Here is a 19,577-nt window from a genome sequence, read left to right as displayed (position 1 = left end):
CTCAAAAAAGATATAGCGGAATTAGGAAAGGTTAAAAGAAGAGCGACCAAAATGATAAAGGGGATGGAACTCCTCGTTTTGAAAGGCCCTCAGGATTGCCACTGTAGGGGCATGACTGTGTTGGGGTTCCCATGATCAGGCCTTTGGCAAAGAGTATCATGATCTTTTGACCTGGTGCAGAGTCTTTGCATAGTAACATAGTAGATGACGGCAGAGAAAGACCTGTATGGTCCATCCAGTCTGCCCAACAAGATAAACTCATATGTGCTACTTTATATGTATACCTGACCTTGATTTGTATCTGTCATTTTCAAGGCACAGACCATACATGTCTACCCAGCACTAGCCCCGCCTCCCAACCACCGATGCTGCCACCCAATCTCTGCTAAGCTTCTGAGGATCCATTCCTTCAGAACAGGATTCCTTTATGTTTATCCCACGCATTTTTGAATTCCGTTACCATTTTCATCTCCACCACCTCTCGTGGGAGGGCATTCCAAGTATCCACCACTCTCCGTGAAAAAATGCTTCCTGACATTTTTCTTGAGTCTGCCCCCCTTCAACCCAGTGGCGTAGCTACAGGTGGGCCAGGGCCCACCCACTTTGGACTCAGGCCTACCCAAAATTGTGACACATGCTGTGGCTGGTGGGGATCCCCAAACCTTGCAAGCTGAAATTTTTCTCTCCTTGGGCAGCCAGCGCTCTTCCAAATGTCAGCCAGCAGCACTTGCCTTCAGCTGACATATACTGGCCCTTCTGCACATACTCAGTTTTCGCACATGCAAAAGCACTGAGCATGCACGGCCTGCCAGCAGCAGCATCAGTTTGAGGCAAGTGCTGCCGGCTGCCATTTGGAAGAGTGCTGGCTGCTTGAGGAGGAAATCATCAGCTGACAGGGTTTGGGGATTCCCGCAAGCTCAAGTATTTAATATTTGGGGTTTTTGGGCAGGGAGGGGTGGAGAGAGGAGCAAACTGGAGGGGGACCGGGGGGACTGGTGAATTCCATGCCCGCCCACCTTGGGCTCTGGCCCACCCAAAATTAGTCATCTGGCTACGCCCCTGCTTCAACCTCATTTCATGTCCTCTAGTTCTACTGCCTTCCCATCTCCGGAAAAGGTTCGTTTGCAAATTAATACCTTTCAAATATTTGAACGTCTGTATCATATCACCCCTGTTTCTCCTTTCCTCCAGGGTATACATGTTCAGGTCAGCAAGTCTCTCCTCATTCATCTTGTAACGCAAATCCCATACCATTCTCGTAGCTTTTCTTTGCACCGCTTCAATTCTTTTTACATCCTTCGCAAGATACGGCCTCTAAAATTGAACACAATACTCCAGGTGGGGCCTCACCAACGACTTCTACAGGGGCATCAACACCTCCTTTCTTCTGCTGGACACACCTCTCTCTATATAGCCTAGCAACCTTCTGGCTACGGTCACCGCCTTGTCACACTGTTTTGTCGCCTTCAGATTCTTGCAGCTGCATTTGTTCCTGCTTGCAGGATCGGCAGCCATTTTAGACAGGCTGGGAAGTTTTCTCCCATCCACACCTATAATAGACAGTGCCTGAGAGACTTGAGGTGCCCCCAACTGAGGAGGAATTATTTTATGCAGTTTGAGCTATTGGTCATAACCTTTGTTGTATTGCAGAAAAATATATATATATATTTTTTTACTGTTTTGCACTAAATACTGTACAAGGCCCTTTCTCCTCCCATTTAGGGTTTAAGGAGGGTTATATCTGTATTAGTAAAAATCAAAAAGTCTGAAGTTATAAGATGTTACCATAAGGGTGTTGAAACTGTTGAATACCAAAGTACTAGATGTTTAGTTGATTATTTATATACATTAGGACACAGTGCTACCTTAATTGTTGTACGTTGCATTTTATTGCCATGTTTCAAAGATCAATAAAGACTTCATGCAAAAAAGAAAGAAAAAGAGAGATAATAAGGATGTCCTATGGTGGTGAACTCTCAGACCCTGCTTTTGCCTTTCTACCACTATTTTGTGCCGTAGTGCAGCAGGAACCTCAAGCTGCTTGTGGCAAGGTTTGGGATGCTGGGGCATCCCTCGTTTTGAGTCAAGTGGAAGAGGAGATGGTTACACAATCTGGTTTTTGGTCTCTCTGTCTAGAAAGCTAGATATAGTGGCTCCAGGACCCAACTCCTCTTGAGGGTGTCAGCCTTCCTGGTTGTAGCTGTGGGGGCCATCCTGTAAGTAGCAGAATACAGAGGACTTAGGTTGGGAACATCCGTAAGTGGAATCTTGCAGATTAATGTGAGTTGTCCTTAAAATCCAGCAAAGATATATAAAACAAAAGCAACAAATTACATTAAAGTTATAGTAATCCATTGAATTAATCATTTATAGACATTTTTAAACTGTACCTTATGAACAAAAGGTCTTTTAAAACCTTCCCCGACTAAATGATTGGTGATCTTTGTGCTAAAACCGATTATATTTGAGATGAGGGCACTCAAACTAAATGATTGAAAAATATATATTTGTATAAAAATAAATGATTAATAGTTTGCAATAGTGTGTCTCCCAGGCAATTAGAACAGTTCCCTAATGAGCCAAATATAAAAAGAAAAAATATCTTAGAAAAAAAGACATACTTGTGACATATCTTATTGCATACTAGGCCTAAACTACATAGGTAGTGTTGATGTGGTCACCACACTGTCCATATATTCAGTTCCTTACCTGTATAGATAGTGGTGCTGAATATATGGATAAAGTTAGGTGCCAGCATTAAAGTTAAGCCATCAATTGTGATGGCTATATATTGGTCCGTTGGGATTCTAAGATTTGAAACAAAACTGCCAAAGTAAAGTATAAAATGCCCTGGGATTGTCTAAAGTCATGCTTAACTTCAAGTAGCTGCTAGAAGCCAATATACTGCCTCATGAAAATACAGCTGAACAAATATTTATACACTAGCAAAGCATTTTGGCTGCTAAAGAGTCTGACTTCAGTAGCTTTTTAGTACTTTTCAAGCAGGGTTGGAAGCACTTTAGTAGTGATTCACTGTGTCTCTTCCTCTGCCCATCTGCCTGAGGGAGTATTAACTTATATAAAATTTAACCAACTGGATACTAACGGAGGAAAGGTAAGTATGGGCCTGTCGCCTAACCTGATGAAAATGACCTGAATCTGATAAGGGTGAAATCATTTTTAATGTGATCAGTTAAAAAGCATTAGAAAATTTATTCAAAAGCATGGTTTTCATGTCCTCCCTTATTGCTGAGGAGGGTGAAAATGATTTGGCATTTTTTGCTGCTTGTCTCTGTATGTACACATTTATAATATTAAAATAGAGAACATAAACCAGTGGTCTTCACTAATTTTTAAGTCAGGGCCACTATGGGTCTGAAAGGGCTGAAAGAGAGCCAGCATTCTATGTGGGGCCACAATACTGACCAATGCATGCAGTCACCCATCTCCAGCAGAACACCTGGCCTCAGTCGCACATTCAGAACACATGGCCCTTCGTCAAATACAGGATAAATGACCACAAACTAAATGTACTAATGTAGACAAAAATTAAATTGAAATCCTAAGATGACAGACCCTGCATGCAGTGCAACACAAGAAAAAAATGCATTTCCTCCTGTATAGTGCAAAATGTAAAGTTAGAAATAAATTCTCAAAACTGACATATTTAAGTCACTAAGCCGGTGATTTATTTTTCTAGGTCCCAGTCTCGGGTTCTGCTTCCTTCCGTGTGCTTAACTCTGTTTCTAGGGCCTCCTTTCCATTTGCTATTTTTCTTCTTTACTTCCTACCCTACATCCATTGCTATTTTTCTTCTTTACTTCCTGCCCTGTATCCATCTTTGACTCTGATCTTTCACATTCAGCTTCCTTCCATTTTTCTACCTCCTCAAATCTATCTAGTTTTCCAGCTCTTCCTTTCCTCTCCGTCTGTGTGCAGCATTTCCTTCATCTCTCCTTTCACAGTGTGCCTCATTTCCCCTCTTTCATCTCTTCCCCTCTATTCATGTGCAGCATTTCCCCGCCGTTTCCCTATCCCTGACTTCTTTTCAAGCCCTGTTCCTGTAGTTCTCATCCCCCTATCCAGCATCTCTGCTATGTCTTTGTCCTTCTCCATGTCCAGTTTCTTCCCTTTTTCTTCCTTTCCTACTGCTCCCCCACCCCAGGGCCAGCATTTTTTTCTCTCTCTTTCTCTCACTCCCTCTCTCCATGGGTCCCACCCTTCCCCTTTCCTACCCCAGTCTGATCTAGTTTCTCACCCCATTCCCTCCCTACTCCTTAGGGGTCTGGCATCGCTCTCTTCCACCTAATCCTTCACCCCAACCCAAGGTCCTCCAACTTGCTGTTTTTGTTGGCAGTGATTAAACAGGCTACCTCTGGCTAGCCCCAGGGGCCTTCCCTCTATCATGTCCTGCCCAAGTTGCAACAGAGGAAAGACCCCCTGGGCCAGCTGGAGACAGCATGATTTAATCATTGCTGACAATGAAAACAAATTTGGAGGACTGTGGAGTGGGAATGGGGAGGGTTGAGGGTAAGGAGGGCGAGATGCTGGACCTGAGGGAGGGTGGGGGAAAGGAAGGAACAAGAACCGCTTAAAACTCCACTGCTTCTCCTAATGCAGTATTTTTCAAAGCATGGGAAGTAGAATCATAGCAGGTCACAAGAATGAAAAAAAAAACATGGAGTATCAAATAGAGTTTTTTTTATTGCAATATAATGAGGGAATTAAATAATAGAGTCCAAAGTGGCTGTGTTTCGCCCAAATTAAGTTGTTTCAGGGCGAGCTATTGATTTAAATATAAACGCTGTAAGAGATCAACTATTACTTAAAATTAAAAAAATAATAAAAAAAATGTAATAAAAATTTAAACATTCATGCAGCTTGACATTACATGTATATTGAAAAAAACATAAGCTAATTAGTAATGATAGCAACAGAAGAAAATGGATCACAGAAGATGTAGAACCTCACTCTCGATGACCACGTGAAAAACACGACGAAAAAGATGTTCTACTCCATGTGGAAACTTAAGAGTAAAACCTTTCTTCCCGAGATACATCTTCCATACCCTGGTACAGTCAATGGTAATAAGTCATCTGGACTACTGTAACGCACTATACGCGGGCTGCAAAGAACAGACCATCAAAAAACTACAAACTGCCCAGAATACTGCCGCCAGTCTCATATTTGGAAAAACTAAATATGAAAATGCAAAACCCCTGAGAGAGAAGCTTCACTGGCTCCCACTTAGGGAATGCATTACGTTCAAGATGTGCACAAAATCATTCACTCAGACACCCCAATCTACATGCTAAACCTCGTAGACTTACCTCCAAGAAATGCCACAAGATCATCCCGCAAATTTCTCGACCTGCACTTCCCCAGTTGTAAAGGACTAAAGTACAAACAGATGCATGCGACCACATTCTCGTATTTAGGCACGCAAATGTGGAACGCACTGCCTACAGACTTGAGAATTATCGGTGAAACTATTTTTCGCAAATCTCTTAAGACATATCTCTTCAGCAAGGCATACAATGAGCACTAATAGCCACAATAATTCACCGGACAATCCAATCAATTAAGACAACTCATCGACTATAGCTACCTTAAGCACCCCTCTCCTTCTTCTTTCTATCCTCATCTAACCTCTGCACAATAATAAATGTATATGTCACCTTGCAATGACAATGTTATCAAAACTATGTAAGCCACATTGAGCCTTGAAATAGGTGGGATAATGTGGGATACAAATGCAATAAACAATAATAATTAAAATTAGCCCAACCTGACCATGTTTCATCTATTGCATGCTGCTTCAGGGGCAGTAATTAAAAGGGGGGGGGAGGGTCAACACACTTCCCCCTAGTAGAGGAAAAATATGCTGGCAACATCCACAGCACTGTCATCAATCCCCTGTAGTGATCTTTTTTCAATTAAGGATGCAGTTTATCTTTTAAAGTTCATTGCTACCTTTGACCCCAGAAGGTGCATATTAGCTTGCATGTCCAGCAAGCTAATATTCTATTGCAGAGTGCTTCAGAGGAAACCCATGACTATGAGTAAGTCGCTCTTCATTTTGAATAATTTTCACTAAGAGGATTGTTTATTGGCTATACAATAGTTCAAAATTCCTTTTACCTGTTTTCAGTCTTACCATATTTGTGTTGCTTCCAGAAGGAAAGGCTATTGAACTGTCACCTTCTGAGTACGGGCCAATGGAATTCTTTATGCACATGTACATCACTTTTAACTTATTGTTGTCCTGTTTTAATTCTGTCACAATTTGAATTACTACATCTGGATATCTCTTGCTTGTGCTTTCTTTCAATATGTATGTAATTCTTATTTACATGATTCTTATATCACACTCACATTCATTTTTTATGATGCAATTCTTAATTATTTTATCATTTTATTGTTTGGGGTTTATGATTCTGACACTAACATAGCTAGATACCTATGATTAGCTTATGATTTTTCAATATTCATGTAATGTCAGTCTGCATGAATGTTAGATTTTAATTTTTATTACATACTTTTTATTATTCTTTATTCGTTGATCTCTTGTAATTATGTTTAATCAACAGTTTGACCCTGATGCAACCTATTTGGGCAAAACATGGCCACTTCAGGCTCTTATTTCCTCAGTATATTTAACAATAAGACTTTGTTTGACACGCCATATGTTTCTTCGTTCTTGTGATCTGCTGTGATTCTGCTTCCACTGGAGTTCTGCAGATCTCAGTTTCTCGTTTTTGCTTTTTCAATGCATGGCCCACAGTCTCTTCCAGGGCTAAGAAAAAAGAATGATGGTGGGGTGGAGTCAGCTGGAGAGAGATGGTACTGAGCACATAAGTGATTAAAAGAGAGAATATTTCCATTATCAGCAATTCAGTGTTTAAGCAAAGAAACCCCTCTATCTTCCCAAGTTACAAAAGATTTATTAAACATACCAGCTGGAAAATCACAGTGACCTCGAAGAGGCAACTACACAGTAATTCTGAAGTTAATTTCTTTTTCTTACATAACCAAACCCACACCATCCTCAAGGAAGCTATAAGACAACTATGTTTGATATAAGCAGGTAAACGGCATGGTATGGCATGGAGAACATAGCTAGGAGATAAGGGTGCTAGGAGTCCCTGTTCATAAGAAAGATGTGTGTAATAGTTAGTTTGTTTCAACCAATCCTTGACATGTCTAAGATGGCATGCTGTATTATATAAATCCAAATCTGGAAGCCCCAAACCACCTTGTCGAGATGCAGAAGTCAATTGTTTGTAAGTAAGCGCAATCTATTTCCCCTTCAAAGAAAATGTTGCACCAACCGCTGCAGCTGCAACTTGTCCCGTCTGCACAGAGCCAGTGGAATAGTTTGAAAAACATACAGCAATTTTGGCAGAATAGCCATCCGAAAAATAGAAGTGGGGAGAGCAGGCATCCCTGTCATGTGCCCCGGTGAATAGCAAAAGGAGAAGACAACATACCATTAACTAAAACCTGCACAGTAGGATTAGCATACAGCGCTTGCAAAAAGGAATCCTGAAACCCAAAAGAATCCAACACCCTAAAAGACCAAGAGGGTCATAATCAAAAGGGGCGCCCAAGTTTTCCTGATGACGTCCTCGCAGGACATCCCGGCAAAGGGGCGGGGAAACCTGTATTATCAAAACAAGATAGGCGTCCATCTTTCGTTTCGATAATATGGTTGAGGACGCCCAAATCTTGACATTTAGGTTGTCTCTAGAGATGGTCGTCCTTAGACTTGGTCGTTTCTGATTTTCGGCGATAATGGAAACTAAGGACGCCCATCTCAGAAATGACCAAATACAAGCTCTTTGGTCGAGGGAGGAGCCAGAATTCGTAGTGCACTGGTCCCCCTGACATACCAGGACACCAACTGGGCACCTTAGGGGGTACTGCAGTGCACTTCAGAAAAAGCTCCCAGGTACATAGCTCCCTTACCTTGTTTGCTGAGCCCCCCCCCCCCCAAAAAAAAAAACCCACTACCCACATCTGTACACCACTACCATAGCCCTTACAGGTGAAGGGGGGCACCTACATGTGGGTACAGTGGGTTTCTGGTGGTTTTGGAGGGCTCACATTTACCACCACAAGTGTAACATGTGGGGGGATGGGCCTGGGTCTGCCTGGCTGAAGTGCACTGCACCCTCTAAAACTGCTCCAGGGACCTGCATACTGCTGCGATGGACCTGAGTATGACATTTGAGGCTGGCACAAAATATTTTTAAACTATTTTTTTTTTAGGGTGGGAGGGGGTTAGTGACCACCGAGGGGGGGTAAGGGGAGGTCATCCCCAATTCCCTCTGGTGGTCATCTGGTCAGTTTGGGCACCTTTTCGTGACTTGGCCATAACAAAAAAAAAAAGGACCAAGTAAAGTCATCCAAGTGCTCGTCAGGGACGCCCTTTTTTTTCCATTATGGGTTGAGGATGCCCATGTGTTAGGCACGCCCAAGTCGCGCCTTTGCTATGCCTCTGACACGCCCCTTGAACTTTGGTCGTCCCCGTGACGGAAAGCAGTTGGGAACGGCCAAAATCAGCTTTCAATTATGCCGATTTGGGTGAACCTGGGAGAAGGATGCCCATCTTCCAATTTGTGTCGAAAGATGGGCGTCCTTCTGTTTCGAAAATAAGCCTGCAAGAGACCAAATCAAAAGCTTTCTCGGCATCGCAACTCAATGCCAATGCTCATGCAAGTTGCAATATTCCCAAGCATTCAAAATCTTCCATACATTGAAAACTGAATGACGAGCACTCACAAAGCCAACCTAATCATAATGGATTAAGCGCAGCAAGAACGTGCTGAGCCACAAAGCTACAGCTTTCGCAAAAATCTTACAATCTACATTTAGCACTGAAACAGGACTATCAGATGCCACATAATAAAGATCTTTACCTGGCTTGGGAATCAGTGAGCAATGCCCAATTAATCTTTGGGAAAGCACACTGAGCTATTCCCATTTACCTTCGGGAAAGCACCCTGAGCTATCCCCGGAACAAAAAAGGACTCCAAAACCGGGGCTACCTGAGATTCAAATAAATGGTAAAATTCACCAGAGTAGCCATCCAGACCAACTGACTTATTTAAGGCTAGGGAATGAATCACCCCTCTAATTTCCCCTTCCGTAATAGGTGCATTAAGAGAGTCCAGATCAGCCTTTTGCAATTGGGGGGAAACCCAAGCCCTCCAAGTTAAATGGGGGACATCTCACCTGCTCTGAAGAGGTAGAGTACAGGCATTGAAAAAAAACCGACAAAAACACTTGACCATGGTCCCAGGTTTAGTACACAGACCATCATCATAAATAGCTCGAGGCCCAACCATGGATGTATCAATTTAGATAGCAAGGTGCTCGCCTTATTCCCATTCACATGCAATTTATATTTATAATGTTTGAGCCCTCTTTGCCAGTTCATGCAGCCTAGCATTAAGCGCTACCTGAAACACCAAAAAACTCTCCTTATTAATTAATTGGAGTAGGATAATCAATATATTTCCGCCACTCCCAAGCTAAATCCCTGTTCACAACCAATATAAAATGTTCAATTCTCGGCGCCTTCTAACAGCAAAGGTTATATCTCCTTGCAAAACCACTTTCACAGTCTGCCAGAAGAGAAAAGGGTCATCCTTATGAACAGCATTAGAGGCACAAAAAGAATCCCGCTTGTCCACCAGATACTTCTGGAAAGGAACATCCCTGAATAAATATATAGGGAAAGTCCAGCGGGGTGTGAACTGGAAGGCCTCCGTCCCCTGAACTTCTACCCAAACCATGAATGGACGCAGGTCCTGTGCAGGTTCTCCAGGGTTCTCTTGGAAATGTAATGCCAGACCAGCCTACCTATCCTTTACTTGTGCCATGGCAATTATAGCACTAAAAAAAATTAATGAATATGGTTGATAGCAATGAAATCCCCATAAGCACTCAGAGGGGAAGTTATCAACACAGGCTACTGTTGAGTTATTTTAGCATAGAGGATGGATGAGATTACTCGGAGGGATGGGTTAGATTCCAGCAGGGATGGATGGAGACGGGTGAAATTTCTGTCCCTGTGCAGCTCTCTGAAGGCCTCTATCATCCGTCTCTGGTTTCTGAGTCTCATTCCAAATAGCTTATACTGCAGACTCTGAACTATTATAGTAGCTCTTCTCTGAATTGCTTCTACTCTGTCCACATCCCTTTGAAATATAGCCTCCAGCACTGCATACAGCAGTCCAGATGAGGTATCATTAATGAGCTGTCCTGGTTGTACTTCCCTCTGTGCCCCTAAGCATTTCTCTGGCTATTACCATTATTTTTCATTGTTCAGTAACTTTGAGATGCTCAATTATCACCAAACTCTCAACTGTTTTGGAGCACATAAACCAATGTAATATCCATATGTGGTGCTCTAGTGGCTTCCTGCATTTCAAATGCATAACGTTACACATTTCAAATGCATAATCTTGACTCAGGCTAATGCAGATTATTCTTTGTCCTTGAATTAGGTGGAAAGTATACCAAAGATGATTTTAAGGAGTATGAAAAAGACCTAGATAAGCATTCCAAGCTTGCTCTGAAAGACAAGGTGAAACCAAAAGAAGAGTATCCTTTAAATTGTTTCTCTGTTTTAAAAATTATTACGCCCTCAGGGAAAATGTTTAAAAATGTGGTCAGAATGCTTGTGCTAAACATTTTATTTGTGGATTCTTATGAGAATACAGAGGGCCGTTCAATAAAGAAATGTTTTTCCTTTATAAAGTACTAGCCGTTAAGCCCGTTAAAATGAGCGAGATTTGTGTTTTGCAAAATGTAATAATTCTCACCTCCATCCATCCATGTCCAGCAAACCTCCCCTGCCCTCCCCTCCCCTGGCCTCCCCCCGTCCACCAACCATCCTCTCTCCCCTGCCCTCTCCCCATGTCCAGCAACCCTCCTCTCTCCCCCCATGTCCAGCTACCCTCCTCGTCGCCGCTCCCTCCCCCCTCCATGCCAGGCCCCCTGCACTGACATGAGAGCGCCTCTCACCTCCGTGTGAAAGCGCTGCAGAAGCTGACTCTGGGTGTTATTTATATACATTAGTGAACTTATGTACGAGACTGGGCATCCAAATGGCAGATGACATTTAATGGGATCAAGTGCAAGGTGGTGCATGTGGGAAAGAGGAACCTGAACTATAGTTATGTGATGCAAGGTTCCACATTAGGAGTCACCGACCAGGAAAGGGATCTAGGCGTCATTGTTGATGATACATTGAAACCCTCTGCTCAGTGTGTGGCGGCGACTAAGAATGCAATTATAATGTTAGGTATTTCTAGGAAAGGAATGGAAAAAAACGAGGATGTTATAATGCCTTTGTATCGTTCCATGGTGCAACCACACCTCGAATACTGTGTGCAATTCTGGTCACCACATTTCAAAAAAGATATAGTGGAATTAGAAAAGGTACAAAGAAGGGCGCCGAAAATGATAAAGGTGATGGGACGACTTCCCTATGAGGAAAGGCTAAAGCGGCTAGGGCTCTTCATAAGTACATAAGTATTGCCATACTGGGAAAGACCAAAGGTCCATCAGGCCCAGCATCCTGTTTCAAATAGTGGCCAATCCAGTTCACAAATACCTGGAAAGATCCCAAGAAAGTACAAAACATTTTATACTGCTTACCCCAGAAATAGTGGGTTTTCCCCAAGTCCATTTAATAATGGTCTATGGACTTTTCCTTTAGGAAGCCATCCAAACCTTTTTTTAAACTCCGCTAAGCTAACCGCCTTTACACATACGTGTATATGCCATGTAAATGTTAGTGCCTTCTTTATAGAATTACACCCACAGTGTCAGAATAGCCAAGGGATGCAATTCAACCCTTTTTAAAATCATGGTATCTACATATGTAACCACAGCAATATTTTCCTCATAAGATATAACTTTTACTTTTTAGCCAAGAAAACATTTCTAGTAGTAATCTGAAAAAGTACAGCTTTTTTCTTGCATCCAGGATTCTAATGTGTTTTACAGATAAATAGTTCAAAACTAAACATGTGTCCCCCTTGGTGGATGGTCAGCAAGTGGTCTCCAATTTCAACAATCTGCTGCTCCATAGCTTAGACTGCTTGCCCTAAAGCAGCATGCGAAACATTGCTATGTCAGCGGGCCAGTTCTGCATAACATTGCAGATAAGTGCACTACAATATACAAGTTTAAAAGTAGTAATACATATTTTTCAGAAAATAACAAGACCAATGATGATGGTTAACAGAATAGAATATACATAGTATAGCAGGGATTGGTTTAAAGTGTTTGACAACATTTAATGGTTTGGGGATATATGAGATTGGTTATTTGTGCATACCCTTTTACCAGAATTTTGGACCTATTCAAATAGTGCTTTAGTCAAACTATAGCACTGGTTTTTGGATCAATTATGAAATCTGTAGCTGTGCAATTGGCAAATCTGTATTATAGCCTGCAGAACAGAAACTTGGGGAAGAAGAACGTAAATTTGGAGTTGGTTAATTGGGCAGGGACGCTAATCCTTCAGTAGACATTGAGTAGGTTTCCACAGAGGAGGCTAGGAACCATTGCACTAAAGGATTAGTTTTACAGTGTGGAAAAATCCAGGGTGCACAGAGGCAGTTTTCATAAATCCTTTGTCTTGCACACTGAAATGGTTACTGTGGTAACTAATTGTAGTGAGGGTATTGTCTTTTTGGGTTGAAGAAATTACTGTACTCTAGTATTCCAAACACATTTGGAGTACTTCCAGAGCTCAGCACTCAGATTCCTCATGAAGCTTCCCAAATAGGTAGATTCCTTGCTTTCTTAAGAAAACTTGTCTTCATTTACAGTAGGCTGAGGTAACCCAAGGCTCAGCACACTGTAGTAGAGATTAGAATACAGACAGAAATCCACTTTCTCCTCTGTTTCCTTGCTACATAACATAGATTAGGATATATCTTTAATCACATTCTCCAAGCTGTGACCAAAAAAAGCTGTCCTTAACAGACTCATGTAGCATTAAATATGACCTAGTTTTGGAAGAAGAGATGGAGGATTCCAGTGCAAGCCACCGACATGCAAACAGAAAACACAAGAAGGAAAAAAAGCACCACTATTCCAGTGAGGAAGATGAAAGGAAAACAAAAAAATCCAAGGTAATGAACAGCAAATTTTTGACTAAGGTAGGAAACAAACCCTACCTAATTATACATCCACACTATGGGGCTCATGTTCAAAGCACTTAGTCTTACAAAGTTCCAAGTAAACTTTTTCTGCTCTACACATTGAGTAGATGTGCTTATATCTGTTACACTTGCTTGAGTACAGTGAACTCTTATGTTAAAGAAAATGAGTTACAGAGCAGAAAAGGTTGTATTCTCCTTTGTATGGTCTCTCTCCTTTTTCAGTCCATCCAGATCTCTAGTTTTTTCTTTCTTCTCCTCATAAATATTGGCCTGAGTACGACTTCAAACATCTATGGTAGAAAAAGCAAGGTGTAGCTGCTAAGAAAAGTAAAAATGTGAGCTAGCTCAATGGCAGTATTCTGTACTGCTGTATGGGAGGGTCTCTAGTTTTGAGTGCTGTCACATCCAGGGTCAGCTGGGGATGTTGAGACAGTGATTACGTACGGAGGTGGGGGGAGGGTAGTCATGTCATCATTAAAGGTAACTTGTAATGGCTAGATTAAGAGTTCATGATGCAGGTACCAGAAGGATCCCTGGTGGATTTCTTCTACCCTCAGGACTACTAAAACAATAATTAGGATATGAACAGGGAAGGTGGGGCTAAACAGGTAGTTGTAAATGAAGGTGCAGATACGTATGCATTTGGTTATCTTCATTGCCAGTTTTTATTTCTGCCATGGTCTTTATCCTAGGTTTCTAACCCAAGGGAAACCAGCTGCAGTCCAACATTTGTCTAGATTAATGGCAGTTTAGACTTTATGAATCTTCATTTGTTACAAAACTAGGTTTTCCTTTCCTTGTCTCATTTTGCTCACGTGTAAATCTAGTCGTTGACAACATTACTCCAGAGACCAATGGCCTACATTTTAAACAGAGCTTGTCCTAGGGAGGTTCTTAAGGAGAAGCAGCAGCAGGCTGGAAGTTATTTCATTTCTTCCCCTACCACCTGCTTGCATATTTACTTGGTGGCATGATTAGGTGCTAGTGTTGGCTGGCAAACATTTGATTGGCTCACAAGCAAAACAGGCCAGGCAGTTCAGGACAGTCAGCCTACTCGGCTCCACCAGACCAGACCTGTTTTAAGAATTCACCCAGATATGACAAAGGCAGTTTCCCCGTATTGGTTCGTCAGGGAGTTCTTAAAACACCTGTACAAGTATTTTACAACCTTAACTTGCCTTAGACATAGATACCAGATTTAAGTGGCTTTAGGGTGCCTCCATGGCTTTGCATAGATTTATCTGTAAACAAAGGTTTTTGCTTTTTTTTATTTTTTTAATTGTAATTGTTTCTAAAAGTTGCCAGCTCTCATGTTAGCAGGCTTCAATGCTATGTAATTGCAGTCAGCCTCTTATATAGACTTCTATATTCCTAGTTTATGAATAATTACCTGGTGATTAACTACTACTACTATTTAGCATTTCTATGGTCCCTGCAAGGTGTCTGTCTGCTTAAATACATAGCAGCATCTGCTAATTTTCTAGTCACTGATGTATCATAATCTCATTCAGAAAAAGATATTTTTATGTCACTGCGAGAGACTAGGTCCTTGCTATTAGAAATCCTAGAGAAATTCATAACATTTTGAGCAAATGCACAGCAAGTGGTCAGTTCTGTTTGTTAGTTTGGATATTTAACAAGCTGCAAATAACCACAGAAGTTTTCAAAAGAAAAATTTGTAAATGAAGTTCTTCCAGTTTGACATGTATTTGTATTTAATAGGATTGAGAAAACAAAAATCCCTGGTAGCTCTAAGACTAAACCAAGAGGAAAAGCCTCCAGAATATGGATTCTGTCCATGTTTTTCTAATGATCTTCAAAAAAAAAAATGGAAAATATATACACATTTACAGTGTTGCTTCCATGTTTGTGGGGGGGGGGGGGGGGGTTGTTTTGGGTTTTTTTTTTGCTCATCTCGTTTTGTATGTTTTTTTAATCTTCCCCATGTCGCATTCACTAGTGAATAGTCATATGTCATTTTCTATTTGTCAGCTTGAAACTAGGGTAATTGAAGTATGTGTGTACACGTGAGCATGCATATGTGCCTATATAGACCCATAAACATTATGTAGCTATACTGAAAACAGACTCTTGAGAATTAGAAGTTGCATACCCCTGCAGTAGGCCAAACTTCTGACATAGAGCAGCATATAGCTCCTTCATTAAACATTTTCTGTTGCTTTCTAAAAGCCAACTGGTGGTTTAAGTGCTGTAAGATACTAGTGTGTTCCTCAGCTGGGGTTGTCAGGGCTACTTTAGCAAACCTGCTAACCATGCCTAATCTCAGAAATATGAGCTTAGCTGGGAATCTTGCTGGTCTCCGCTTGTCTGCAGATGGCATCAGACTGGCCTCACTTTTATTCTTTAATAAATTGTGCTGTGGAAAATGTATTTGAAAAATTGCTACATAAGCTGATTATTGTGAACTATAAAAACCTAAGGGGCTCTTTTACTAAGCCTCGTAGGTGCCTGCGCACGCCCAATGCGTGCCAATTCGGAACTACCAATTCAGAACTACCGCATGGCCCGGGCAGTAATTTCATTTTTTTACGTGCATCCAGTATGTGCGCTGGAAAATATATTTTATTTTCCGGCACTAATCGGCATTGTACATGTGCTGACGATTACCACCCGGTTAACACGTGAAACCTTTGTGCTAAGTGAATGGGTGGCGGTAAGGTCTCAGACCCAAAATGGACGCGCACCAATTTTCATTTTGCCGCACGTCCATTTTCGGCCCCCCCCCCCCCCCAAAAAAAAAGGCCTTTTTTGCAGGTGTACTGAAAAATGGGCCTTCGCACATCCAATACACGCGTCTACAACAGCGCAGGCCATTTTTCGGGGCACCTTAGCAAAAGGACCCCTAACAGTTTTTCAGCATCTTTGAATTAAAACATTTCTAGAAACTGCACAATATGTAGGTCATCTAAACATGGCTATGTTGAGAATAATGGGCCTCCTTTGATAGATTTTTTTTTTCCACTTTGATGATTTCACAATTTCAGTTTCATGTTTTGACTTAGTTGTTAAGGTGTTCATTTCTATGTGCTTTGAAAATGAGCCTCTAAATTAGTTTGGAGCTGATTATTAAGTATGTCAATGAACTAGTGGTTATAAAGGTGCCTTATAAACATACATTTACTATCTATCTGTGTGAAAATCTCTCTCTCTCTCTCTCTCTCTCTCTCTCTTTATTTATATATATATATATATATATATATATATATATATATATATATATATATATATATATATATATAGTAGATAGAAATATTCATGTCTAGTAGCACTGCATAAGTATTTGATAGTAATATATTTAAGGAAATCTATGGTAGTTTTTATTCTGCTTTTATTCAAGTCCAGATTTTCCTTTGATCCTTTTTTTGTGATTTATAGCAAGATATGCCAGCAGATTACTTTTTTGTTTTGTTTTTCTTTCTTTTTCCAGTGATACCTTGTTTGGAAGGGTCAACTTTAATCTGTTGATACCACACTTGCCAGAAAAAAATTACTTAAATGGTATATTTTGAGCAAAAATTGATAATTCATAATGAACAGCTTTTATGGACAGAACCTAAACCTAATCTAGTTTTCATCACTGCCAACTGATATGTGATACAGTGTTACCCACATTCACATAAATTTCCATTTAGCTTTGAAGATTTTACTTTTTGAGGACTATTATAGCTGTTTTCTGATTCTCCTAGGTGTTGACATTTGCTTGGCTAGACAAATAGCTATAGAACATTAGGAGGTGCAGGAAGATCTGACTGCATGTTTGACATTTCTTGTCGTATAAATCAAGAAGAGAACTCCTTGTATAGATTTTAAGATTTTTTATCCTCACTTTACCCTTTGGCTCCATATTCATAACATTACCAAGATGCTTAACATTATGACTTTTTCTATTGTCCCCATCCTAGGCTAGACATTCTCAGAGAATAGAAGGGCTGCTTCAGCTAAGTTTTTTTTTTTAAATTTGAAATGGTGTATATATATAATTTTTTCTGTATATTCATATTAATGGCTTGCCCTCTTCTCTGGCAGAACGCTGAAAAGGAGCTGCGGCATCAGAGGTCTGCAGAAGAGTTCTGTAAAGAGAAACGAAGAAAAGACAGATACAGCCGAAGTCGTAGCCGGTCACGTGATCGCAACGGCCACTCCAGTTCATACAAATCTAAAGATAGATACAGAGAGGAGCCCCACGAGAGGGAGCAGGATAGACAGAGAGACAGGAGTCCAAAAAAGTCAAAAGATAGAGAACGGTCTAAATATAGATGACTTGAGATATGTTGGGAAATAGTAAATATGGGAGTATACCTTATTTATACTTCTTTGCCTCCATAATGCTGACATAGCGGTTCTTTTATCAAGCTGCAGTAAAAAGTGGCCTTAGCATGCCCTTGTCCCCCGGGTTCTATATAGCGCGCCTAGAGATCAGCACTGAAATCTACACAGATTCTATAATGATGCGCGCAATTTAACAAATTTAACTAGCTAATGAGCACTCACAATAGTACTTAAGCAATAATGAGCAGTAATTGACACTGATTAGAATTTAGGTGCACAACTCGCTAAGCGTATTCTGTAATGATGTGCACCGAACTTCTAATGCGTGCAGGCAAAAAGGGGTGTGGTTATTTAGGTGTCTAGTTATAGAATATGGCTCAGTGCACCCAAATGTACACGCCGAGATTTATGCCATGTTTTCCTTGATGTAAATGGATGCGTATTGATTTAGGCTCTGAAATATCAACTGAGCATATTCTATAATCGGCACCCAACTTTAGGTGCCAATTATAGAGTACGCTTAGTTGGCGCTGATTTCAGCACTGGATTTTTTTTTAAGGCGCCATATATAGAATCTTTTCCTATGCGGCTCTTTCCGGTGCGCTAAAGCCATTTTTACCACTGCTGAAAAATGGCTAACTTTCCATTTTCCAAATTAATGTCCATGCACCAATGTTGTCATGAGTATGCAGCCATGACCAAAAATTAGCATGTGAGTCCTTACAGCACCTGTTATGTAGGTGGTAAGGGCTCGTGCACTAATTTACGCTGTCAAATCCACTCTTCACCCAAAGACGCCCCCCTACGAGAAAAATTCAGAAAAATTATTTAGCACGTGGTTTGCATGTGCACATTCAGAAGTTACCAGGGGATTCCTCAGCGCATCCCACAGTAAACCTTTTATGCTTACTGCAACTTAATAAAAGGAACCCAAAGAGATGGCTAGACATTCATAATGAGTGTGTATGTGTAATGATATTGCTGATGTTTTAATTACAAACATTGGCAGAATCCCAAACTCTTACCATTCTGTTTTATCTTCTTGTCCAACTTTTCCCCTTTCTATAGAACATTGGATTGTCCTTTGAAGTGCTATGTAGGCAGATAAACCACTGGTCCACAATTATTCTATATTTTTCCATGGTATATTACTGAGTAGGCAAACATTCCAGCAATCATCTTTTATACTTCTATTTGCTATGCCGCTGTGTTACCTTTTTATTGTGTAGAATATTTCAGTAAAAGCTTTTGCATTTTGTTTGTATTCTTGGAATCTGTTAGAATTTGAACCTACTAATGCAAACTCTTAGAGTGGATCAGTGTCTGCTTAACTTGAATTAAAAATCCATGTTTGTGCATGGTTTTCTTTTTATTTATTTGGATTTAGCGTACACCTTTGGTAGTACCTTAAGGTGAATGTAAGCCTTCCTATCTCTGGAAGGCTTACACTCTAAGTTTGTACTGGATGCAGTGGAGGTTAAAGTGATTTAAATAGAGATGTCAAAGAGGCAGTGAAAGAGTCAAAAGAGATACCACCTGGAGTGGCAATTCCAGGAGGGCCAATAGTAAAGATGCCAACAAACACCAGTGTGACAACCAAGATAAAACGTAACACATCAACCCAACACAGCCATGTTTCTGCATCAGGGGGTAATAAATTTTATTGGACAAAAACACAATGCTCTGCTTGACATTAGAATATTCTCAGTCATGAAGTCCTATATAGTCAGCGGAGCACTCTGTTTTTGTCTAATGAGATTTATTACCCTTGATGCAGATGGATATGCAGTACTGCCTGACATTAGAATATTCTCAATCAGCAAGTCCTAGGTATTCAGCAGAGCACTGTGTTTTTGTCCAAAAAAAGATTTATTATCCCTGATGCAGGCAGATGCCAAAACATGGCCTTGGGTTGATGTGCTAATAAATTTTATCATGGTTGCCATGCTGGTGTTTATTGGCCTCTTTACTACTGGCTTTCCTAAAGTTGCCAGTCCAGGTGGTATCTCTTTTGACTGGCTAAGGTGACTTGTCCAAGGTCACAGAGTGTCAGTAGGATTTGAACCTTGGCTTCCCTGATTTTCCACTTGCTGCTCTAAA

The 19,577-nt window shown here is 40.8% G+C and overlaps 1 protein-coding gene across 1 annotated transcript in view; it reads left to right on the top strand.

The window, feature by feature from the left end:
• PPIL4 (peptidylprolyl isomerase like 4) overlaps window positions 1-17,777 on the top strand; it is a 160,581-nt gene extending 142,804 nt beyond the window's left edge. Inside the window, exons 11-13 of the mRNA XM_030198052.1 lie at window positions 10,515-10,611; window positions 13,019-13,157; window positions 17,235-17,777. Of these exons, the coding sequence (XP_030053912.1) occupies window positions 10,515-10,611; window positions 13,019-13,157; window positions 17,235-17,468 (470 nt within the window). The 3' untranslated portion in view covers window positions 17,469-17,777. The remainder of the gene's footprint in view (window positions 1-10,514; window positions 10,612-13,018; window positions 13,158-17,234) is intronic.
• Window positions 17,778-19,577: the final 1,800 nt, after the last annotated feature.

The sequence above is a fragment of the Microcaecilia unicolor genome, chromosome 3 (assembly GCF_901765095.1).
Source record: "Microcaecilia unicolor chromosome 3, aMicUni1.1, whole genome shotgun sequence".
NCBI lineage: Eukaryota > Metazoa > Chordata > Amphibia > Gymnophiona > Siphonopidae > Microcaecilia > Microcaecilia unicolor.
The sequence above is the reverse complement of the archived record's forward strand: the minus strand, read 5'-3'. Positions and strand labels throughout refer to the sequence as shown.